The 25,920-nt window shown below is 42.9% G+C and overlaps 1 protein-coding gene across 2 annotated transcripts in view; it reads right to left on the bottom strand.

Annotated features, from left to right (window-relative positions):
- Window positions 1-25,920, bottom strand: part of SETBP1 (SET binding protein 1) — a 377,247-nt gene that overhangs the window by 95,826 nt on the left and 255,501 nt on the right. For both annotated transcript variants that reach the window (XM_043558706.1, XM_043558707.1), the window contains exon 4: window positions 13,949-17,408. In XM_043558706.1, the coding sequence (XP_043414641.1) occupies window positions 13,949-17,408 (3,460 nt within the window). The remainder of the gene's footprint in view (window positions 1-13,948; window positions 17,409-25,920) is intronic.

Here is a 25,920-nt window from a genome sequence, read left to right as displayed (position 1 = left end):
TGATTTCAGCTAAAGTCATGATCCCAGGGTCATGGGACCCAGCCCTGTGTCGGGCTCCATGCTGAACATGGAGCCCACTTGGGATTCTCTCTCTCTCTCCCTCTCTCTCTCTCTCTCTCTCTCTCCCCCTCTGCCCCTCTCCCCTGCTCGCATGCTCAATCTCTCTCTCAAATTAAAAAAAACAAACAAACAAATACAGGAGCCTTATCTTATTCATTCTTATATTCTCAAAAGTTTTAAAATATATATGTAATGACTGAATGCAATATTTTTTTTGAAGAATACTACATATATATTTGTATTTCCCCCTAAGCTGTTCCTCTCTGTTCCCCATCTATCTAAATCCAGCCAATTCTTCCAGGCCCCAGTATGACAACACTTCTTTCATGAAGCATTGCATGTGCTACTGCAGACTAAAAATGAATGGTCTCCCTTCTGAGTTCTTTACCATTCAGTTTAGCAATATGAGGTTTGATAACTGACTTTATAAAAATCGTGTTTCCAAATTTATCCATGAGATAAACCTTTATCAGATCATAAGGAGAAATATACAAAGAACACAAGTAGTCAGTCATGAAGCAAATGTCAGTATCTTCCCCTCTGAAGGGTGTCCTGGGAGAAAGAAAGAGCATGTGAAGTCAGAAGGCATGGAAGCATGTGGTACCTGTGTCTAGGGAAAGGCAGGAGGGCATAAGGGGAGAGCCATGTCCAGGGGTCAGAGAGATGAGGAGGAAGAGAAAGTCAGAGGTATTGGACCCTCTGCTGATGGACAAGCCACATAAAAAGCATAAGGGAGGTGGGTAGCTTCCAGAAGCAAAGATCAGCCCCTGGAACAGCCAGCAGGGGCCATAGTCCTAAAAGCACAAGGAACTGAATGGATCAGCAACCTGAATGAGATGGCAGTTGGTCCTACTCCAGAACCTTCAGTAAGGAACAGAGCCCTGCCCACACCTTGATTTCAGCTCAGTAAGACTCTAAGCAGAGGACCCAGCTGAGTCCCTGGACCAACAGCCTACAGAAACTGTGAAATAATAAATCTGTGTTGTTTCGAGCTGCTCAATTTGTGATAAATTGTTACAGCAACAATAGAAGACGAATACAAATCTCACTCTCTCTCTCACTGCATTTTTATGTCTGGGGTTAGTAGATAAATTGGTCTACAAAACAGGTGCTACTGAATGGCACTAACAAACTCTCCCTGTGACAGACCAAATGCCAGAGGATTGAAATTGCCACCCCTTTCAAGAGAACTTTGGGTAAAATGTGTATTTTGTTACTTATTCACCATAACTGTATAATCCTGACACCTTATCTTTGTCATCAAATACAACTGTCGTCCAGCTGATGTCTGCCCCTCTGTGTGTGTATGTGTATTCGGAGAGGGATTTAACTGATCCCAGTAAGAGCATAATTGGGAGGGAAAGCCTGCTGTTTAAAGAAGACTTCTATAGCAATCTGCTGGCTTGTATTTTCTGTGCTTGAATATATTATCCAAAGTGGAAGTGAAAGGAAATGAACATTATTAACAATCATGTAGTAAGCAGTGTGCTGGATGCTCCTGTGTATATTCTGCTTTTATTTAGTTCTCAAAAAACTCTGCCAGGTAGGTATTAATAGCCTCATTTTTCAGATGAGGAAAAGGAAGATCAAAAATGCTAAGTTGCCCAAGGTCACACTACCAGTAAGTGGGGGATTTAGCATCCAAATCTACATCTGAGAGCCTTTAACTCCTGAGAGTTGTTTCCTTTTTTTTTTTTTGGCTCTACTAGGCTGCCTTAGAAGCTGCTGCATTCATTCTTAAGCTGGTGCTCCTCAAAGCGTGTGCCAGGAGCCTGTGGAGGTCTGCAAGATCAAGCTAGCCAATTGGTCCCTTAGTAAGATCTATGTATGCTCAGTACCATCTGAATGTCGTATAAGGTACAAACAGAGAAGATGGCATGATCCTGATCCCTGGCCCCCAACTCAAATTTTCTTTGGGTGAGTCAAGACATCCTTACCTAAAATAAAGGTAAATAATACAAGGCCATATATTAATAAGAGAAATGAAACTGAAGACTTTAGGATTGGTTATATTAGAGAAGAAGTAGACGCCAGAATGGCTAAGAAAATGACTCACTAAGATCAGAAGCCAGAGAGAAAAGAAGAGGATGTTCTGTGGAAAGGAGACAATGTGGTGGTTGGAGACTCAGATGAAGGGCTAATTATGGTATTTTCTGTAGGATAAGGAGGAGATTTAGCAGAACTCACAGCAAGGGAATAAGCTGAAAATGATCAGGAGTCAAGGCGAGGCTGGGACAGTAGATAATGGAGGCTCTTTAAAGCCAGATAAAGAATTTTGGATTTCATGCAATAAGATTTTATATTTCTACATCTGGCATCAATTATTCATTTACCTATGGTTGCCTTCCCAGATATTTCATGAGAAACTATTCCTTTCTTCTTTTTCTATGTCAATAATTAATATATTTACTTAGAGCTGTAAGAGAGGATAGATGAAATTAGAGTTTTTTTCTGAGTTGATTATTGCCAAAAGGATCAACAAAATGAAAAATTAAGTAGAGGAAAAGTGCTAGAGACCAAGATGGTGCAACTGGCCAGAGGCCAGTGGAAAGCCAGCCCCTATGAGTGAAGCATTTCTGGGGTCTGAGTGACTTCCCTGTGCAGGTGGCACAGACGTGCTATGCTGGTGGACTTCCTGGGAGGAGTCAAGGCTTAGAGTCCTCACCAGAAGAAGATGAAGAAGAAACCCAGAAACAAGATTATCCTCTCTAAGACCACTGGGACAGTTTCCACTATTATAATTATTATCAACTGGATAATAATTGTGTCCTATAATTAATCGCTGGCTCCTTCCCATTAAATGCTCTCAGTATAAGTGACAGCAACACTGACCAATAAGAGCAGCTCTAGTTGGAGTTGTTCTGTGTGTGTCTGTGTGTAAAGTGGGCATGGTATTTGTAACCCACCCCGACTGGTAGCAGTCCTCATTGTGGTGTGGAGTCGTGGATCTCAAGCTTTGGAAAAGTTACTGCATCCCTCCCCCTTGTCAGATTCCAATCTGAGAAGAAACACTCAAAACTCAGTGATTCTTAGGAAAACATTTTGGCAAGCATCTTCAGCCATGACTAATGTGTCCCTTCCTGGTTGTTGTCCTAGCACTTGGATTCTTGTGGAGATATTAAATAGGATAGTGTGGAAATATGGATGGTTTTCATGCCCAATTGCTGCTGCATTTATTAAAAAAAAAATATATATATATATATATATATATATATATATATATATAGTCTTTGGGCAATGATGTAGAATGCAGAAGGAAAAGTTATCGTGGTCAATTCTGGGAAAGGTACTTGAGAGAAAGTTGAAACAATCAGGCAACCAAAGTGATGGTGGGGACAATGGAGAAAAAGGAGGGACACTGGGGGAGGGGAGTATGGGTTGGCTTTCTCTAGCTTCTCCTGAGGAGAGATGGAAAGGGAGGGGGGCAGAAAGGAAAGACCCTAGCTGGCACCTGTGCATTTACATTATCATAATGCTTATTTAGTGAGATTATAAGTGACTTTTTTCATACATGGTTTCCTAAATTTTCGAAATTTTCTACACTAATAGGTATTTGTTTTTAGTTAATGAAAGACACAATAAATGTTTCTCCAAATGCTCATTTGCTTTATGCTATGGGTGGGGAATCCATTTTTATCGTTGTTGTTGTTGGGGTCTCAGAGAGAAAAATAACATCTAGTGTTAAAAGGGTTTGTTGTTTGTAGAAGTCATACTGACACAGAATCCTAGCACTATGACACCTCCACTGAAGGATGACAAGGTGTCCCCTACATACTTACAGTCATAACATTACCCAGTACTAACTATGTCTTATACATTTTAGCTACTTGATACTTTTCAATGGTGTAATTAGAGTAGATAAGTTAAGTATAAACATAACTAACAGTACAAAAAGTATATCCTATACAAGAACACTTCTGGCCTCCTGGTCTTGCTTGGAATATAAGACATGACAAATTGCTTTTGGAACAATGGTTCTTTCAGCCCACACCCCAAGTTCTCATGGACATTCAAAAGGGGATGATTAGTCTCCTAACTTAACAATTCTCCAAATTTTTGAGATACAGTCCAATCCCACTGTTTCCTTAAGGCCTTGTTCCACTCTGTTTTCATTTTTAGCATATATCACTGTCAAGATGAAAGTTTCTGTGTGTTTGCTAGGAGCTGTATAAAGTCCCTCAAACTGTGTAACACTTTTCCTTAAAACCACAAAGTTTTAATATTAGTTTTAGTGTTTTGTAGTTTAGTGAATAATCACAAAACACTCCTTTGTGATTTTCAGGATATTCATGCTCCATTTGGGGGATCTATTCCCCAGTCTCTACACAGAGAATCAGCCTTACACCGTGTGCCTGGCTGAACCTGTCTCCAAAGAGCTTCTTCTATATAAAAAACTAATTTTAACCAACACCAAATCGCTAGTGCTTTATTCTGCACTCCACCATTTAACCCACTGGCAACGGTTCTTTAAGGATAACTTAGAAGCTGAGTCATATTATTGACCTTGTCAACGACATAGAAAATCTAGTGGAAAAGGGAGTTGATGAGAAAAATCAGGAAACCTGGGAGCCAGCACTTTTTCTGTGCAAAACTGGTTCGGTGACTTTGGACAAAGACTTTTAACCCTCTGGGTTTTGATTTCCTTGCCTGTCAAGTGAGAGAGCAACATCTATCTGCAAACCTCAGTGGATTCTGGAGATCAAATAAAAGTAAGGAAATGCACTTTGAAGAGCATAGCACCCTGTTCAGATGTAAGGATGACTGGGATGCAGCCTCAGGGAAAGCTTTTCATCTCTGTGTGTCCTTAGATCCTCCATCAACGAGGGGAGCCCCATCTCCACATGGACTTACTCCCCACCTTCCCAGGCTCCCTAACCCCTTCACAGAAGAGTGCAAACACCACAGCAGAGGCTGCCTGAGGGATGTGCTACCGATCCTCTCTTAATACCTCTGACTTGCTCTGAGTCCTTATGCAATGGGACAAACACCAATACCAACTTGCTTTTACAACATGCAGGTTATTACTCTGAAAGTTATTTTATGGGTCCTTTCTTCCTGTAGAATGGGTTTTTATCTCTAGTCATTAAACGTATGGACTCTCACTATTGTGTCTAATTGCTTTGCATATGTGTATATATCCATCGCTTGTCTCCTGATAGCTTTACAAAGTCTTTGAGGATAGGCGTGTTTCCTGGCACTTGATCACTTTACCTGGCACCTAGCACCAAGCTAGCACCAAGCTCAAAACCCTTCATGCCCAGCACCCTTTAATGTCAGTGTGTCCTTCTCAGTGCATCCTCCAGGATGCAGTTTCACATCCTCTGCATGGCAGCTTTGCCTCTTAAAAACCTTTCCCACCCAACTGCAGACTTCAGTCAGCCAGGTGCCTTCCTGTACCCCCCACATATGCCCAACTGCACGTCTTTACCGCATGTGGCCACACTCATCCACTACACTTCCACTCTCCAAGGCTTGGCTCTAGGATTTTGTCTTTTGAATACTATTATCTTTCCTGATCCTGGATCCCTATGGCCCCCACTGTTGGCCACTGAGCATGGATTAAATTTGGTCTGCATTTATTCCCTGGTTGCTTTATGTATGCTAACTTAGCCTCCCTTCAGTATAGTATAAGGAACTTGAAGTAGGAGCCCTTCCTTGCTTGTTTTTCTTCTGGTCTCTCTAACTGCCCCTGGCACTGTGATATATATTAAGTAACTAAAGAGCTCCTGATCATTTTTGTGAATATAGGGTCTTTATGAGCCAGCATATATACTTCATTCGGCAAAGTAGTGAAGACCTCTGGAAGAGCAACAATTGGGCTTTAGTCTATAATACTTTGCATATAGTAAATGTTCAATAAAAGATGCATTTGTCAGAACTTGTGACAGCCAGGACTGATCTTCCATTTGTTCTCAGGATCACAGCCAACACCCACGGTACCACAGAGAGGAGTTTTCAAATAGATATTACCATGATCAAAAATTAAGTGCTCAAGTGTCTGTGGGGCAGGGAAGGGGGAGCTGGCCTAGACTCTTACCTCTTTTCAAATACTATAACCTTTATCTTTTCTATACATGGATTTCATGGGAAGGCAGAATGGCACAGCATGAAAGGTTCTCGCATTGTTTTTATACCTCCAGACGTGGGGACATTAGGCTTAAGACATACTAAGATTGGGTGCATCACCTCCCATCAAAGGCTGATAAGAAATAAAATCTCCTTAGAAGCTGGAGCATGGCTAGAACCACTTTCACTGTCTGCACCTACAGCCCCCATTTTCTCATTGTCCACTTGATTCTTTAACTTCTTATCACTTGTATTTGGCACATGGCCCACCAAGCCATAACCATATGAGGCACTAATTACATCATATTTAAATTTTCTGTTGTACCAGGACCACTGATATGTTCATACATATTCTCATCTCCCATGAACTCTCTGAAGCTTCTGGAGTTCTTCTTAAATGCATTCTTCTTTGGCTCCTTGGTTTCCCTCCAACATTTCCAGCATTTCTTCTCTGCATCTTTCCTGATTCCCTCTTATTCTGCTTCTCTCTTTAAGGTGAGCCACAGGGTCCTCTCTTCCACCCTCTTTTCTTTATTCTCTATAATTCTCTCTCTTGCTCTGCACAGCACTATTGACTTCTGCCTTAGCAACTCAATTTCTTGCACACCAACCAGATTCTTTCTTTGATTTCTATAATTCTGTTCATATGCTACCACTCTTCCAGTTGTCTGGGGCCAACATATTGGAATCATCTTTGACTTTAGCTAGAGAGGAAAAGAGATGAATTAAGAATGACTTACCTGAGTAATGATATTTTTATGCTACTTATAATGTGGGTGCTAGGGTAGGGAAGGAAAGCAGGGTGGTGGGCACAACCCAAATAAGACATGGATAATTAGCATATCGTATGGAAAGACCAAAGATGGAGCAGGTTGGCTCAACCCAGACTAGTGGGAAAGAGTGTTCAGGAAAGAAAGACAAAGTATAATTTGGTCATTTCATGACTTTTGCCCATTTAAAAAATGACTTCCCACTGCCTACTTCATTAAGCACAAGCCTCACAGTGCAGGGAAAAAAAAACCCTAACTCATGAGGACAACAGTCTTTTCTCGCCTTATCTGTCATGATCCCCAACTGCAGATCCTATCCTCAACAAAACTGGAGTAAACACCATTTCTCAAATGTTTCTTGGGTACTTCCACCTAAATACCTTTGTTTACATGGCTTCCTTTCCACATTGTGCTTGCTTCCCCACCTCACCTCCACCTCCCTTCAGTCCTCTACCATTTCCACTCTCCAAAGCTTCTTCCATCCATCAAGACCCATCTTAAATAGCAACTACTGCAAAGAAGCATTTCTGATTCCACTGCTGTACTTGTACTGAAAACATGGAGGTGGCTTACCCTCATTTGGGCAGCCCCAGCGCTTCCTCTGTGGCTTCTGATGGCGCTTATAGCCTGCCTTGTAAGATCAGCTTCATCCAGTTTCCTCCTCTGCATTAACAGGAGAGACTTCTGGACTGTAATTTCTTTGAGGGCATAAGCATCCAGTTTATTAATCCTTGAATTCCTCCCCCAGGACTGCACCAAACGTGTGTATGTATATGTGTGTGTGTGTGTGTGTGTGTGTGTGTACCAGCCACCAAAGAAATCCTTTTTTACATTTTCGCTTGTCATTATCACCCCCTTGAATTCAGCCAATTTGTACTAAGTGTTATACTGACACGAGCCTATGCCACAATCCAAGCAAGTATTCAGTCTCATTACCTTTTCATTTATAGAGTGAAAGAGATGGGTTTCTGGAAAGTCTTTCTGAAGGCACCATCCTCATCTCTGCCCCAGTGACACACCAGTCTTTGGCAAGCATGCTTTATTGATTTCTCTAGCCAAGAAAGGCTCCATGTTGTATCAAAGCCAAGTCTGTTGAAACTGTAAGCTCTCTGCACCCACACCTGAATCTGCATAATTCTCCAAAGCCACAAGGTATAAATAAAAACTTCCAACAGGACAGGGGAGCGTTTGCCAACTGTGGGAAGATAAATGGCCTGGGGACTTCTTGCTCCAAAGGCAGAATGGCTTGATTTCTGATTTTAATGTGGAAAAAGAGATGCTGGGAATCTAAGATTTTTTTCTTTCATTGCCAGAAAGTTATGGGTCACAACATTTAATTTGATTAATTCTTGGTTTCCAAGAGAAAACCTTAGGAGGAACCTTGGGAGGCCCAATAAAATAAGTATGTGCAATTGTTAAGACAGGAAAGGAAAAAAAATGACTTCCATCAGAGCCCACAAAGATTGTTTCCAGTCCCAAACATGGGTCCCCCGAGACAGCCTGGAAACCAAATTATTGTCAAATAGATGCTTACCTTTTACAACAGCTCACAGCAAAAGAAAACATATAGCTTAACATCACTCCCACAACTCACCTTTCTAGTTTTTTTTTTTCTTTTATTCCCTCTCCCTCTCCTTCCTCTCCCTCTCCCTCTCCCTCTCCCTCTCCCCCTTCCTCTCCCTCTCCCTCTCCCTCTCTCTCCCCCTCCCCCTCCCCCTCCCTCTCCCCCTCCCTCTCCCTCTCCCTGATGTTAAGCTTCTGGGTTTGAGCTCTTCTGCCAATTAGGTATGTATCACTGGATGAGTCACTTGACCTTATTAAGCCTCAATGTACTCATCAGCAAAATGAGGTGTTTATACTACATTGTTAAGATTCTTTTACTTCTGAGTCTAAATACAAATGCAAACATGCTCTGTCTCTTCCCTGGCAATGGGTCACACAAGTGCTCTAATCTTTTTTCGAAGGTGATGACTGTGGGTTCAGCACAGAAAAGGAATGAGCTAACTTGTTGGTGGGGGGTCAGGTATGGAGAGTTCCACCTTTTTTGAAAAGTGAAATCAAATGGCTAGAGGAAGTGGCTGGAGCCAAAGATGAATGGTGGTGAGTCATATAATTTAATACATAGACCAGAGGGATCTGTTTGGAAATTTCATTGCACAGCTAGTTAATTGGCCAAGTTGGCCAATAACTTGAGCACTTTCTTCCTAACTATCCAATCTGTATGTTTGTGCACATGCATGTGCGTATATGTTTGCATTCAAACTGCACTGTATAAATTTGAGACTTTTAGAATCTGAGACTATGAGATCTGGTCAGAACTTTTCCTACCACAGTCCCACTTGGGAAAACAGAGTGAAAAAGATGAAGAGGTCTTTCAGCTGAATAGTGGAGGAGACAAGACTGGGCCAGGTGCTCATAATCCTGTTAAACCACACAGCAGCCATTAGCTAATTAATCTTTCATTTCCTCCCACAGGATGACCCAGAATTCAACCTGGATTAAGATTAAACAGACTGCACTTCATCATCTTTTTATTTTTCACTTTCTTTTTTCCTGGTCTTAACTTTTTCTCCCATGAGACCTCTTCTTCCTTCTATTCTATTTGTAGAAAACATTCCTCACACATAGTTCTTTTATATAGTTTTCATGACATTTCATCAATGTGGCTAATTTCCTCATCTGGATGCCTGATTGGAGGAGGGTTTTGTATTATTCTTGGCTTGGGCATCTATTTCCTGCCTATGAGTGACAACAGAGACTGCCTCCCACAATGCCCCATGGCGCTAAGAAGAGGAGCTGGCAAAGGGCAAAGCAGAAGCCACAAAGAGAGGTGGAATAGTCCAGGCTCAAGGGAATCTACCTACCTACATGGCAAGATTCTGACATCTGAGAGGAGAGCCAGGGATTCATTCTCAGCATCCATTCATTGTGAGGAAAGTACTTGACATCTGTGGACTCAGGATGGCTACCTTGACTAATTAATGGCATTGGATGAAGAGGTAACATAGGCAAATTGACTCTTTTCACTGTGTCTCCAACATCATATGGGAGCCTGGATAGCAGGGCTCAAGATGTCTGAAGTTCCCAGCATAATATTAGGTCAAAATATGCAAAAATTGTTTCTAAGTGGTATGAATGGGGAGAACATCACTCACACTACAGACCTCTTCCACCACCTAAGGAGAAGTTGGCTTTGAGAGCATGTGGCATCCTTCTGACTATGTGTTATCAAACTTGGACAGGATTGCTCTTCTAAGAATCTGCAGCATGTCAGTACACTAAAGATGGTGATGCCTGGTGGGAGAAAGGTGCACATGAGGGCCCATCAGGCTCCTTCCAGCTTTGGGTATCTGTGGATGGCACCTTCCCACTGCTTATCCATTATTTCGTCCCAGACAAGCATTTTTATAAATGGAGATTTAGCAGATGGTATCCATTTAGAAAACAGATCAAAAGATCCACTGCCTTCTGAAACAAACAAACAAACAAACAAAGCAGAAGGAGTAAAATAGAGAAAAATGGTAAAGAGTCCATGTGACTTCTAAGCTCTAGGTGTGTTGTAAGGGGGCTAACAAGACAATGCATCCATCTGCTGGGCCAAGGGGGTTGGAGAAAGAATGATTTTCCAAGCAGGAAAGAGGAAATGGAGTGTGCAACTATTGCTATTGCTAAATGAAGTCTCTAATTTCTGTCTCCATAATGGTAATGACTTCCATTTATATGGTGTCTTCCATCAGCTCTGATCTCAGGGAATGCTCAAAGTCCTCTCTTGACTTAGCTCCTAAATCTGGTCCTCAACAGGCTAAAGAATGGCATCTATATTTATGTCATATCTATTTTAGAAAAGACTAGCTCATGTGAAATAGGACATTGGGATGCTAAGGGAATGAATCCAGAGTGGAGAAAGAAAAGGTGAGGGAGAGAAATTGTGAGGAATACTGATACTTTTTTCCAAGCAGGACCCTCAGTATCATCCACAGAAGAGACACCTTGACTCAGGTAAAGTCTCCTAAAGGTTTTAATGCCTCCAGTAACCTCAGTCTCACTCCACCTGCCTTCCACCTTTCAATGGGACTTGGTGTTCCTTCAAGTGTGTCACATTAAGGTGAGCACTCTTCAGGGAGTCTTGACAAACTCTGACATTGAATTCCAAGTGCTGCTAAAGGCATTTTGTCCCTGATGCTTTTGGGGTTCAGAAATAGCAGGGACATTTGGAATACAGGTGAGATGAGGCCAAGGTTTGGAAGGGAGGGGAGTGATAGAGAATCTGATCTCCTCCAGTAACATATTCAACAAAATGTGTAGGGACAACAGACATAACTCATATAGATATAGAAACCACCAACAACTATGATTCATTAAAAAGCTGAAGAAGAAAAAAATATAACACAGAGTAAGCACAAAGCAGTAGCAAAAATAACTCCGAGAACTGGATTGCAGTAGGAGCAGAGGTGGAAGCCTGTCCAGGTAGACATTTCCAGGCTAATGTCTAGAAAAGGTTGGGCCATTAGGGGTCCTTTTTCATTGGTTGGGAATTGAATACAGGGATGTGGTCTTTCCTTAATTACTCTCTTCTGTAATTATCACATAATCGCTGTGAAGATGCCTTAGGGAAAGGCATGTAATTGGGGGATGGATGGATATCTGAGAGGAAGGGCCATAGAGGAATACATGAGTACTGAGCTGAGGACCAGGACCAGTGTTCTAGACTTGGCTTAACTATTGGTGGCATGTGTTCAAGCTGCAATGCGATGGCCAAAGCCCTGGGCTTAAAATCATAAATAATGGCTTTCTAAACCCGAGCAGGTCACTTGATCTCTGAACCTCAATGTATTTGTAAAATAGAAATGAAAATACCTCTCTTCTAAGATTGTAGGGTGTCATCAAGAAATGCATGCGAAATGGCTTTAAGAACTGAAACATACTATATGAAAGAGGTCTGGCCCAACCCTGTCAGATACAGATGAGTAGACACTAACCCAAAGAAACAGAATGCCATGCCTAAGGTCCTACATCACAGAGTACCCAATTAATACCCAATTAGGTTGAACCCAGCTTCTTTTATGACACTTGTCATAATGCTGGTTTCTTTTCACCTGATGTGGCAGAGTAAAGAATGAATAAGAAGATAGGGACAGGAAGGGGAATTTTGAAGAAAGTAATGCCATCATGGGAATGCAAACCCAGATACAACTGTATGGCTAAGAGGGTGGGCACCTCCAGAGACACACAGGGATCAGAGATGGATCTCTATCTGGGAACCTTCATGAAGTCAACCAGCACCCAGAAATGTAGTCCAACCAGAGAAAAATCTTGGTATGACTGCTGAGAAATCTAATGAGCAATGATGGATAGAGATTTTGGCTTCTAAGATCTTGCTTCTCAGGTCTGTTAAGTTAGGATCCTTGCTTGTGGCTTCTTAGTAATAACATGGCAACATTACTGTTTTGCTAAATAATGCCAAGACAATACAAAAATGAAGAAAACCCTCTGTCCATGGCTGGTGTTGGACCTGTGGATCAATTTCACCATATTGAAAGAGAGCAATAGTTTTTCTCATGTAAAAGTTTAATCTAGCAACTCCGTCCAGGTGGGCTTAATTTGAGCTTTGTGTAGAAAAAAACAAATACTTTCAACAAAGTCTGATGATGAGAAACAGAGAAACTTAGATGAGAACATCCACTTTGGGCAATTTATCCACTTTGGGAAATTATGAAGTGTGGGCCATTTATCACCTTCAGTAGGAGACATGACTGCTAATTGGTCTCTTCATTAACCAAGGAGAACATCCACAATTACAGCAACTCACGAGCTAGTGGTAATTTGAGGCAATCTTTAAGTGGTTTCCAACTCATAATCATATTTCTTCTGAAGTCTGCTGGCCTAGAAAAATGACTCTAATTCCTCATGAATACACTGCCCTCACCTTCACTCATGATGGACTACCCAGGAGGGAAGAGGTACACATCACAGAGGAGAAACACTACACCCAAACCTGAAATAAAGATGACTAGTCTTTTAAAAGCAGACTGTGGCCAGAGTGCTTGTACTATCTGGGGGTAGAGGGAGCATGAGAAATCCTTTTAGTTTCTGTAGCTCCTAAAAAAGGTGCTTCTGCTGTTTTCCTCATAAACAACTGTTCTGTTCTACAAGAGTCTTATCACTTTCATGATGTCTGGACAGGGACAAAGGGATACTTACGCCGAAGTATCAAGTTTCTGTGGCAAGGAAGGTCTGTGTGGGTGGGAACGTTAGCAAGGAAATTCTGCCAGCAACTGACAAGGAATGAGCTCTTTCTAATAGCAACCAGTACTTTAAGTTTAGCAATCAGTGGGCAAAATCCCACTCCCAGCAGACATGCCAAGAGATGCAGCAGTAAGTTCCCGTAGGGGCAGGAGGCTTGCAACACCTTTCAGCCAGGCTCCCTCCCCTTCATGCGGGGAAATGATGAGTGGGGTCTCCTCAGGGAAGCTTATCAAATGCCCATGGACAAAATGAGGACAAGATAGCCTGGAGCTATGGCTCCCTCATTAGGTACACTTGAGGATGCACAGGTGGGCAGCTTCCAATGGCTCTGCTGTAGACTTCTCACCTAGGATGTGGGACTTCTGGAGGCAGCATGCCAGATGAACTAGATATCGCTCCCATCCAGCATTGACATTCTTGGGATCTTACTGGCATTCTTAGTGAGTTTTAGAGGGTTTATGCCACTAACAAACTGCACCATCAGATTGGATGAGGACTTCAGCATAGCATCTCTAATAGAAAGTATACACATAGTGGGTGTGGTTGTAGTCTAGGTAGCTACTGGGGCTGTCTCTAGGTTGATGGATCCCAAGGCAATGACTCTGAGAGGAAAGGCAGTAAATACCAAGTAACCCGTGTATAAATAGTGCTGCAAAGTCACATGTGAAGAACGCCCATTTCCACCTGGTCCCTACCTCTCTGCAAACTAGTGAATACAGTGTGTCAATGATGGCAGACTCCTGACGTGCAAAGCCCAGCAACGAAATAATAAGACAGCCTAGGTCTGAGGAGAAACACGGCCTTACCTGGAGACAGGGAGGAGTCGTAAGAACTTCTCTCCTTGCGGCTCATCTTGAAGGCTTGGATGTCCTTTTCCCTGTATGTCCCAAAGCCCTCATAGCTCCTCCTTTTACTCCCACTCATGTCACTGTCCCACTTGTCATTTGAAGGGGTCATGTCACTGAACACGTCCAGGCTCTCGGGTCGGGTGCTGCCACCATCCCCACCACTGCCAGAGTACCTCTTTGTGCACGAGTCTGCAGGCTCACTGCTCAAGTCACCTTTGTCCTTGGCCTGTGTCCAATGCTGGGCATCAGAAAGTGACAGTGTAGACAGGGTGTCCACCTCAAAGTTGTTCTTAGAAGCTTTGTGGCCGGCTTCACTGTGCTGGTGCTTCTGCTTCTCCTTATGCTTATTCTTCTCACTCACTAGTGGGAGCTCCTTGTCCGCACTACTCAGCCGCTCGCTCAGGATGTGGCTGGAGAAGCCTGTGGCTTTGCCTGCAAAGAGACCACTCAGGTTGTCATGGGTCCCCAGGATCCGGTCTTCCTTGTGCTTATGCTTGTGTTTGTGTTTTCTCTTGTGGAGCCGACCACTGGACAGACCGGCACTGCCCGCCTTGGGAGGATTCAGGGATGGCTGCATGTCGCCGAGGCCCATGCCGACAGGTCCCTGCAGGTGCACTCCATGCTTTGCTTTATGCTTAGCTGTACCAGACATCTTCACGTGGGAGCTTGTGTGGAACTGAGGTGGTGGCACTGTTGGCCTCATGAATGGGGAAGCTGCTCCAAGTGTGTGCGACAGGTACAAAGGAGCTGGGTACTGACTGTAATAACCAAGGTTCATCATAGGCATTGATGTGTAAGGCATTCCATAGGGTGCATAGTAACTTCCACTGGGAATAGGGTAGCTGAACCCTTGTAAAAAAGGCACCTTTGTCATGGTGTCATTGGTTTTTGCAGGCCTACCACGCTTCTTCTTTGACTTCAAGTCTGAAGTCCTGCGAAGATAGAGCAACGGGTCATACTGGATATATGGCACCGGGTAATAGTGATCGAAATTAATCCGAAAAATGCTGGGATACGGATTCTCGTGGTAGAAGGTGTAACTCCGGTGGGAGATCCTGAACACCTGGAACTTGGTGATGAGCTCTTCCAGGTCTGCCAGAAACTGAAGGTCATCACGATTTTGCAGGCTTTTCCGTTTCCTCTTGTGCTTTGGCTTCTTGAGGCTTTCATGGGCCAGGAAGTTGTCCACCATGAGATGCTTCTGCCGGTGGCCATGCCGGTTCTTTGTGCTGGTGTCAGACGGAATGGTCTCCGGGTTGTCCAGGGAGCAGAAGTCAAAAGAGTACCTCCGTCGGGATTCTGAACTCTTCTCTGCTTGGTCAGACGTGCTGTTGTTGTCCGTCCCAATGCCGCTGTCGCTTGGGATGGTCTCCTCACTGTGCGACTCGCTCACGGGGGACAGCGTTATTTCCTTGAGTGACCCAATCTCGCAAAGGTGGGAAGGTGAGTTGGCCATCAGCCTGGGGGGAGACAGCTTCCAGGCTCCACTGTGTATTCCCTTTTGGGTTTTGGTTGGAAGAGCACTGATAGGCTGGAGATTTGGCATAGTTTTCAACTCTGAAAAATTGGTTTCAGTGCTGGCGGGGCTCAGGTTGCCATTTGACCCACCTAACTGTGTTGAAAGTGGGTGCATAGCTGCTGGTGAAGACGCCACAAGTGACTGAAAGTTGGAAGGCACGGCTGGAACATCCGGCTGGCTAGAAACAGGCCTTGGGTGCTTGATGGCTGTTTTGGGTTCCTCAGATGGGGGTGGCAGCTCTGCTCTTGGCTTCCTGCCCCTCTTCTTGCCAATGTAGATGGTTCCCCTCTTGCTGACATTAATCTGCTTGCCCAATTTGCTCTCGATGGCTGCTGCCCCAGGGCTGGTCTCTGGGGGAGCTTTAGCCTTCAGAGCAATGTTGCTGGAGCAGGACAAGATCTGGTTCAAGATATTTTTTCTCTTGAGTGTTTTCATCTTATTGATAGTTTTGATGGTCTTCTTATCCAACACCCCAAGCTTTCCAACTTTTTTGTGAAATTTCATCTCACTCATGGGCTTGTCCTCTCCTGGCACTAGTTGGGCCAACTTAGCTAAACTGCGTCGTCTCTTTCTTTTCTTCGTGCCAGGGAACTCCCGGCTGATGGGACTGACCGGGCTGGTAGAAGTCCCCTCGTGAATCGTCTCAACCGTGAGCAAAGGCTGCTTCTTCGGCCGCCCCCGCTTCTTCTTGACTGGCGTGATCACAGTAAGACTGTCTGTGTTGGTGTACAGAGGGCTGGATGGGGTGATGGGATAGGCAGATGGCGGTTCCACCATCAGTTTATCGGAGGTGGCCATGACTGCCTCCCGAAGCATACTGGTGGGCTTTGGTTTGCTGCATGTCCACCTCCGTTTTGCAGCAAATTTGGGATGCTGGATTTCTGGCAGCTTTCTTGATGGAGAGTGGTCTGTGCACGCTGGAGGCGTCACGATCATGGGTGGCTTCCGCTGCTTAGACAGACCTCCTGGAACGACTTTCTCGGCATTTCCACTTGTTTCAAGGCCAACTGAGGGGGACTCGTTCTCTATCATTTTACTCAACTTAGGGACACGGGGATCTTTCTTATTTCCCTCAGGGTTGGAGAGTATCCTATTAACCACTTCACTGCTCATAGTGATTCCAGAAGCCAGGGCTTTCTCTGGCATGATCTTTTCCACCACTGCTTTGATGGACTGTCTCTTTTTCCTCTTATGGCTGGTTGGATCTAGACAGGGTGCCTTGATAGGGATAGTAATCCGGACATGACTTGAGTCATTTTCAGGATTACTGACAGAACTCGTGTTCTGCCTGGCTGGTGATGCCTCTTGGGCATTATCTGCAGAGTAGCCTTCCCTTTTCCCTTCTGTATTGTCAAATGCTTTCTGGGCATTCTTGACCCAGTCCAGGTCCGGGTTTGATATGGTTTGACTTATCACATCTTTTTTACTGGACTTTTTCTTGCTGCCTATAGTAGGTGGTTCTGGGGGCTCCTTTGCAACTCCGCCATCTTGATCTACCAAGGGCTGAAGCCCATTGCACTCGACAGAGCTGCTGGGTGGGGCTGGTGAGCTGTGGCTGCCTGGGGATGGGACCACGCCTCCCAAGAGCAGATCTTTGCTGCTGTTGGACAACTGACTCCATGTGCTCCCTGCACTGCCTTTCTTACCCTGGGCCTTTGCAAAGGAAGCCACGGGCTCAAGAGCAGGGATCTTGCTGGTGCTTGCAGTTTCTCTGCCAGACTCTGGACTGATGAAGCAATTCTGAGTGGCAGGTCCACTGTCAGAGTTGGTGGACCAGTCCATGTGGTTCTGGCTGCTGCTTTTTTGCTGGTGCTTTGGTTTTAAGGTGTCACTGGTGACGTCCTGTGGGAGGCCTGGGTCATAGTGGAGAGCTGAGTGTTTCTGTGGCCGCTCGTAAGCCTAAAGGTGGGGCAGGTGGAGAAGGAGAGAGAGAGAAACAAAGATGAGCATGTTGGAGATATTTAAAATTCAATGTCAAAAGGCTTTATTATTTGAAAGTTGGTAATGGCCACCTTTAATTCCAGAATGGTTTTGAAGGTTTTCTCATTTGCAGAAGTAAAAACATGTGGCACAGATTTGGAACATTAATAAGGATGCTTTGATCACCATCTTTATCCCCCTTAACAATAGGAACTTTTACCAATCTTTTGGTTGAATGCAATCTCAGCATAGAGGACAGGCCCTGCAGGTCACTTAGCTTGGTCACTTAGCTTAGCCCGACTTGTATGCATGAAAAAGCTGAAACTTTTCTAATGGTGAGTCCTGCCTATGGTGGCAGAGCCCAGGAGAGAATGTGAACTTTCCAACTCCCCAGTCCCTTTGCCTAACTCAAGCTGCCTCTTACTTCTGTCCCAGCTTCCCCTCCAACTCATGTCCTTCCTTTGCTTCCTCCTACTGAAGTTCATTTCTGTTTGCACTTTACCTGGGAGTTTAGCATCTCTGTGCTCAAACAAGTAGTTCACTGGGAACCACTGCAACAAGGAAAAACAGCACAAACTGAGGAACTAAGGGGGGAATTTGAAGACTGTGTGAAGACAAGGGAGCCAGTCAAGGACATGGAGAAGAAGAAATGGAGTAGGAAAGAAACTCAAAAGACCTTCCACCCTTCTGACTTTTAGGAGCGATGTGGTGTTGGGAGTTAGTATGCTGAGGCATCCTGAAACCCAAGTTAGGCACTGACAGCTTTCTTGAGAAAACTCCTGGACAATCTCAAAAGGAACCTTGAGTCTCGTGGACATAAATGGGTCAAAAAAAAATGCACAGTCACTCAAGATCACTGCTCCCAACTCTGTCAGCTGTGCTTCTCCCAGCATGAATTCTACAGGAAAGTCTCCAGACTTCGGCACCTTCCTGAGGACTGACCCTTCAGTCCGGAAAGGCAGAACCTGTGCTAGAGGCCAGACATAACCAGTGCCTACAAAGTCACAGAGGGAGTAGTTAATGAATGTCTTTTTGAGATATTAAAAGGTTTTTTAAGGTTGATTTATTTTTAATAGAGAGCACAAGCTGGGAAGGGACATAAAGAGATTGGGACAGAAGATCGGAGGCAGGCTATGTGCTGACAGCAGCGAGTCCAATGAGGGACTTGAACTCATGAACCGTGAGATCATGACCTGAGCTGAAGGTGGATGCTCAACTGGTTGAGCCACCCAGCTTGCCCAAGACATTAACCCAATTTTTTTTTAATGTAGATACACTAACATTATTGCAGATAGATTTTAAGCCATGCCACCAGTGTAAAGAAGCATTCTTCAAAGTTTATCATAAGTACTGTTTTATAAACACAAGCAGTAAACATACAGGATGCATTATCCTAAGATGTGTTAAAGAATGGAAAATACTAGTAAATTGAAGAAAGCTTTGGATAATATCTCCACTGAGAAGTAAATGATGGTTGGCTTAGTGGACTTAGGAAGTTTTAACCTGTAATATGTATCTGTCTTTATCTATGTATCTACCCATGTTTCTATCATCTATCTGTGCCTATTTGCCATTGATGTTCTAGCATTTACGCTTCATTAGAAAACACTGCTTATAGTCCCTATTAAGAATCAAAACACAGGTGTCAGAAAGCATTATGGGTAAAATTCAATGCAGTAAAGCAAGTAGGGTTTTTTTCACAGTGGTTCCTGGAATCCCTAGTTATTTTCTGCCTCCCTGATTTTGTGAAATCCTGTTTATACTTCCAGTATTGGACTCTGTTTTTTAAGTATCATGAGACAGTCTCCCCAGGCTAAGCCTATAAGTGCCTAGGAGAAAATTAAGACAAAAATTTACTTTTTTGTATTTACTTTTTCTTCATCTTGCAATGTTTTAGGGGACATCACTAATCATCAACATCTAGACTAATCCTGCACTTGGCTTTGCTAGAAATTACTGCTGTGGACATAAGCTGCTGTCCCATTTTTTAAAAAATACAGGAATCTTATTCATGGCATAAAATGTTGAATGCCACTTATCTTTTATGAATCAGGGCTCTGTTAATTTGTCATTTGTATTTCAGATTTTAGTTGGCACTGTGTGTGTACTCACAGGATGACAGGTCTACAAAAGGGCTTGGAAACAAAATTTCTCACTCTTTAGTGCAATAGTATAAGCGGTAACTCATACTAGAACACTTCTGAGAATTAGTGCTGGCACTTCTTAAACATTACAGTGCAAAAAAAAAAAGAAAAATCTGAGTTCCTAGTTTGGACTCCGGCAAAGCAGGACTTACAGTCACCTGTTTCCCCTGCCCCCCTCCCAACTTTCTTGCCACACCTCCCCACACTTTTCTAGATCTGATCACTGAAGTTCACACTGGGACTTCATAGTGAAACTGGAATTTTTGGTCTCTGATCCCACCAGTTTCCCTCGATTGCTCCGTCTTTTTCTTCTTGGAACCTAGCAGAATCCTTAATTATTACTCTTCACGTTTGAATCTCAGCTCGATTGTAGGGAGGCCCCCTACCTTAGAGAAGTACTCCTGTTAGAAGTTTTCATGAAAACAGGTATGTCATCTTTGTTGTACTTTTATTTTAGTTTTAATTTTACATTTTATTTGTGCATTAATTGAATTAAAGCCCATTTCCCTTTCTAGCCTGTACACACCATCACACGAGTACCAAGCACAGTACCTGGCGAGTAGTAGGCACTTTTATTGAATAAACATTTATTGAATAAATAAAGGAACACACATTTTGCTATGGGGATATTTTATTTTTTATCAATAGTGAGATTAATGGCCTGTATATTATAACATATTGTCTCAAACACAGTTACCCCCTGCAGCCTAATTCCTTATGCCATTCCCTTCTGCAAACACCATTGTCTCTCATAAAGGCATCGATCACAATCCCCATAATGCTTTGTGTCATTTATTTGTGTACTTTTCTGTCTCCCTCTCCTAGACTGTAAGTACTTTGAGGTCAGAGACTCATTTATCTTCTTATCCCTTATGCCTACTACAAAGCAAACCACCCAGAAAGTTCCCAATAAATGTTTGTTGAGTGAATAAGCAAAATCATGTTTGAGATGCCTATTGCCATGATAAAATATGTGGCTGCACACAGAAGATAATAAACTGCCAATCATTCATTTGATAATGCTTATAAGGAAATTGGAGCGCTCAAATGCATTAGGTGTTGAACAACAACAAAAAAATCTTTCCCAAATACTTAAGGACTAAAGGCATTTGCAAGGTAACTCCCCTTCAATGCAATTTTTACTTAGTTCTCTCTCATCTCCTGTTAATTATTTCACTTTCCAATTAACTCTGCCTTTGGGGAAGGCCATGTGACTGTCAGGAGGGTGGATTTCACTCCGGCAGTTGAAAGGTGGGGCCTGCTCACTTATACCCAGGGCAGACCGGCTGAAAGTAATGCAGTTAAGTGTGCCTGGTTCCCAGTGCCTCCATCTGGACACTGCCTGATCTCATTGTTTCTACCATTTCAGCTGCAATTTGCCCTGCTGGGAGAGCTGCACAATCAAAGGGCAGGGTGGACAAAAGGGAAGCACAACAAAGGATCAGGACTAATGGGGGGAAATGGTGCTTTAAACCCTGCACTGAGATGGGTTGCAGTGAAGGGGCAAAGAGAACTGAGGAGTGTTCTCTAACGGGTCCAGGAGAACACGGCTTTTCTCCAGCCTCGGCTGATGGCTATATCCCATTGCATTTCACGGAATCCCATTTCTTCATCTGTCAGCCATGACATATTATATACACAATGGTAAGGCTGTCAGTTCCAATATGTCCTTCACTGTGAATTGAGTACTTACTCCATTGAGACAGAGATGGACGTGGCAAAACAGGCCCCTAGCTCAATGCTGGCTGGGGCAAGCTAGGGGCTCCCCCTCCCACCCTTCCAGCAGTCAGTCTCCCCAGGGGGGTCTTTGACTGAGGGCTTTATTGACCTATTTAGCACATGTTTCCATCTCCCCCTTAGATTCTACATTTTTCTGGGAGTAAGACCTGAATCTTTTAAAGCCTCTTTGCTACCTTTCATCCATGGCAGGGGTGTTGCCTGAAATGGTTACTAAATAAGGCAAGTCCTGATGGAATTCTACATTGGGCTGATTATTTTGTGGAAAACTTTTAGTACCAACTAAGCCCAGCATTTCTCTTGGCTGTTCCCCCGCCCCCGTGAACTGTTTGAAAACATACAGTCACTTTGAAGGTGTGGCTTACTTTTATAAGAAAAATGCTTTCCGGGCCCCTTCAGCCTAGATGCCAAATGCTCATCACTGAACCACCATTCTGAAAACTACACAGATATCTCTTCTAAAGGATGTGTTTATGGAAGCAAGTTCTTCTGCAATGTGAAGAATTATTTTGTGAAGTGGATAACTTCACAATGTATAATAGATCATATACATTTAAATTTTGCGTAAGTTAGATTACCTTGTAAAAAGCACTTGATTTTTGTCTACTTTTAAGAACAAGCATGAGATCACTGCATAAAAACTTGAAAAATCCATAAAAATGGGAAGAAAATGAGTCACCCAGTCTTATCTACGGCTTATCTAAAGTAAGGGTTGTCACAATGAGAGAAGAGGGCTATTTGGGTCTGAGAAAAATCATATAACTCATCAAAAATCAAGCATGACTTTGTGGGAGATAAACTACTCTTTTGGGTTAGCTGTGTTTGTGCTACTTTCTGCTGACACTGATAATTTAAATTTACTGTTTGTAAGATATTTTGCTTTACAAGAGTAGGAAAATATGCCTGGGTATGAAGGAACGAGGGGAACTTTTGCTCTTAATTTGGCAATTGATGCTTCTCAAGATGAGATCCTGGGCCACTGTACCAGAATTACCTAAGGTACTGGTTGTTAATACAGATCCTTGGGCCCCACTGCAGATCTATTGATTGCAATCTTCTAGAGTGGGACCAAGGAATGTGCATTTTAACATGCTCTCCAGATAATTCTGAAGCACAATCAAGTTTTAAAAGCACTGATCTAATGTTTCAATACTATAATTCCTCTGGGGTGGGGCTCTTGTGTGGTTGCCATGACATCTGTAGCACATTTTGGTGGTAAATGTGCAGAACAAATCACCATAGGCCTGTTAGGACATGCAATCTGGCACCAGTGAGCATTCTTGTTTTGCTCTCTGAACTCTTTATAACTTACATAGTAAGACACTCTAACATTGTACCCTGTTCAGATATTCCAAGTACACTGCAAGGTGAGGTGGGCAGAAAAGTCAATGGTGTGGGTGGATGAGTATGTTGTCCTCCCAGAAAGACTTTGGAATGCAGATGTTCATGACCTCCCACCCTGGGATTTCTATTTCCCCAACTCATGCAGGCCAATACCCAGAGCCCTGGGGTATCCTGGCATTTATCTCTGAGGCTCAAAGCAAGTGCTCGAGCCTGAGCAAGAACTGAGTGTGGGAGACAAGGAATGTAACCAGAAACTGTCTGATGAAAGCTTCTCAACCCTGGCTGTACGTTAGAATCATCAGGAAGCTTCATAAAGAATACCATGCCTGGGATCTGACCTGGACCAATTAAATCTGCATTCTAGAAGTGGGGTCTGAACAGTAGTACTTTGTTCAAAGCTCTTGGTTATCCCAATGGGCAGACAAAGTTGAGAATCACTGGATTATATCAAAGACAGGGGTCTGGGTTAGGGACTAGGGAGGCTCTGATATTATCAGGATATGTTCTAGTTCAGTGGTTTTCAAATGTGTTCCATAGAGTCCTAGGATTTTGTAAAGACATTTCTGAACTATAGCCAGTGGATGGGGCAAGAGAGATGCTCCACATCATTCTTTTAACCCTCAAATAAACATAACAGCCCTGCAAAGGATTTCATTTATGAGTGTAGGAGTTGGGGAGAGATGGTTCTATCACTTAAAGAAAGACTTTGAGAATGACCCGTTAGGCTCATGAAGAGGAAAAATGTATATATCAGCTTCCATTGAACTTGACCCCAGAGGATCTCTCCTCAACCCAGTTCATTCCTGCACTTGCTAACAGTAGGTATAGAAGAATGCCACTGAGTACCTTATTTGAACCATGGTCTTATGATCCTCTGATTCCATGGGTGTGATGGACTGAATGTTTATGGCCCTCCAAAATTCATGTGTTGAAATCCTAAGCCCTAATGTGATGGTTTTAGGGAATGGGGTCTTTGGGAACACAGTGTGATTAGGTAATGAGGGCAGAGCTTTCATGAATGGGATTAATGCTCCACCCCAAAGAGACACCCCAAGGAACTCTCTTCTCCTTCTCCATGTGAGGCAAGAGACATATGAGAGCCATCTCTGAACCAGGAAGCAGGTTCTCACCAGACAGTGAATCTGCCAACACCTTGATCTTGGACTTCCTAGCCATAAGAACTATGATAAATAAATTTCTGTTGTTTATAAGCCACCCATCCATGGTATTTCATTATAGCAGCCTGAACAGAAACACTACTCAGCTACTAAACGAACATAAAGTTTTCAATTATGTATATAAAGTGAAAGTGTCCTCATTTCCTGTCACATGAATTGCCCTGGGAAGTCACCTTGATTTAGTTCCCATAGGAACTATTCCTGATATGCTGTTTGGGGGCTGTGAGCGATACTAACACACTCCTTTTCCTGGGGGTGATAACAGCTGGTGCAAAGACAGAGGCCCCTAACATATGTTTCCTTGAGTACAGGGCAATTCTGAATAATTTAAAATGATCGTTGACTTTATTCCAGCCACAATGTTGTAATAGGTATTAGACTTACCCTTTCCCTGGAAACAAATATAAAACTGAACACAATATATGAAGCAACTGTTTTCAGGCACTGGACAAGAGATAATATGGGCTGTGATTCTAGAGATAAGGAAACTCATGAGGCCTCCATATCCCTCTTTTTTTTTTGGCTGAGAGCACTTTCCGAACATGGACCCAGAAAAGTAGAAGCCAGAAATCTGTGATCTCACTGCATGGAAGAAACAGAGATCAGAGTATGGGGCTGAGGGAACTGGGATATGAGAGACAGGGTAATTGAGAAGAGGAAGCCATGTAGAAAAGAAATCCTAGAAACCTTTATAGTGATCTTCTTATGTCTTTGGCCAACTTTTAATCTGCACTTGAGGGCAAAACTCCATGAACCAGCAGAGTGCAGCTACTAGGGGTCCATAAGCTGAACACAGAGTTCTGAGATCACTAATACCTGGCAGTGTTGGATTTCTGCTTAGCCAGAGTGGGGTAACTTAAATAAATATTCCAGACATTTAGTTGATTTTACAGAAATGGTACCCCTTAAGTGTAGGATTACACTAGCCCCAGAATAGAAACTATGTTAATCCCTCTCTAACAAAGTTTAAAAAGAATCCTCAGTAGAATAAAGCTAATCTGCCAGTAAATTAACTACCTATCATAACAAAGTCAAACTCTTTAAAGGAAAACAACAAAATCCAGAATATACACAATATAATATCTACAATATCCAGGACAATAAAAGATGTATCAGACAAGCAACAAAATAGGCAAATGTGACCCCAAACCAAGAGAGTAGATACAGATCCAAGGCCCCCAAAACAACCGTTATGAAAATGTTCAAGTGTTGAAAGGAAAAGATGAACATAATCGATGAATATATGGGGAATCTCAGCAGAGAAACAACTCTACCAAAATAACCAAATAAAAATTCTAAACTGGAAAAATATAATATCTGAAATGAAAAATTCAAAGGATGTATTTAACAGCTTATAGGACAATGCAGAAGAGAAGTTCAGTGAACATGAGGGGGAGACAATAGAAATGATCCAAACTGAAAGAAGGGAGAAAGATGTAAACAAAAAACAAACAAAAATAAACAAACAACCAAGGCTTCAGTGCCCTGTGGAAAAGTATCAATAAGTCTAACATATATAGTTAGCTTCCCGGAAGTAGAGGAGAATAGTACATATGGATTCACATAGCTAAGATGCTCAATAGACAGAATAAACACACACATAAACCACATATAGGCACATTGTAAACACACTGATGGAAAGCAAAGGTAAAAGTTGTTTTTTAAAAAATGTTTATTTGTTTTTGAGAGAGAGAGTGTATGTTCACACATGAACAGGGGAGAGGCAGAGAGAAAAGAAGACAGAGAAGCTCAAGCAGACTTCATGATGTCAGTGCAGAGCCTGACATGGGGCTTGAACTCACGGGCTGTGAGTTTGTGACCTAAGCTGAAATCAAGAGTCAGACACTTAACCAACTGAGCCACCCAGGCACCCCCCAAAGATAAAAGTTTTAGAAGCAGCCAGAGAATTAAGACACAACATTATAGGGAAACAATGACAAAAATAACGTCTGACTTCTCATCAGTAAAAATCAAGCCAGAAGATAATGAAATAACATCTTCATGTTAATAAAATAAAAACAAAACAGTCAACTTAAATTTCTATAACCAGTGAAAATATCCTTCAAAAATGAAGGTAAAATATTTTTA

Source organism: Prionailurus bengalensis, chromosome D3, assembly GCF_016509475.1.
Source record: "Prionailurus bengalensis isolate Pbe53 chromosome D3, Fcat_Pben_1.1_paternal_pri, whole genome shotgun sequence".
Lineage (NCBI taxonomy): Eukaryota > Metazoa > Chordata > Mammalia > Carnivora > Felidae > Prionailurus > Prionailurus bengalensis.
Note: the sequence above shows the minus strand (reverse complement) of the source record. Positions and strands in the feature narration are given on the sequence as shown.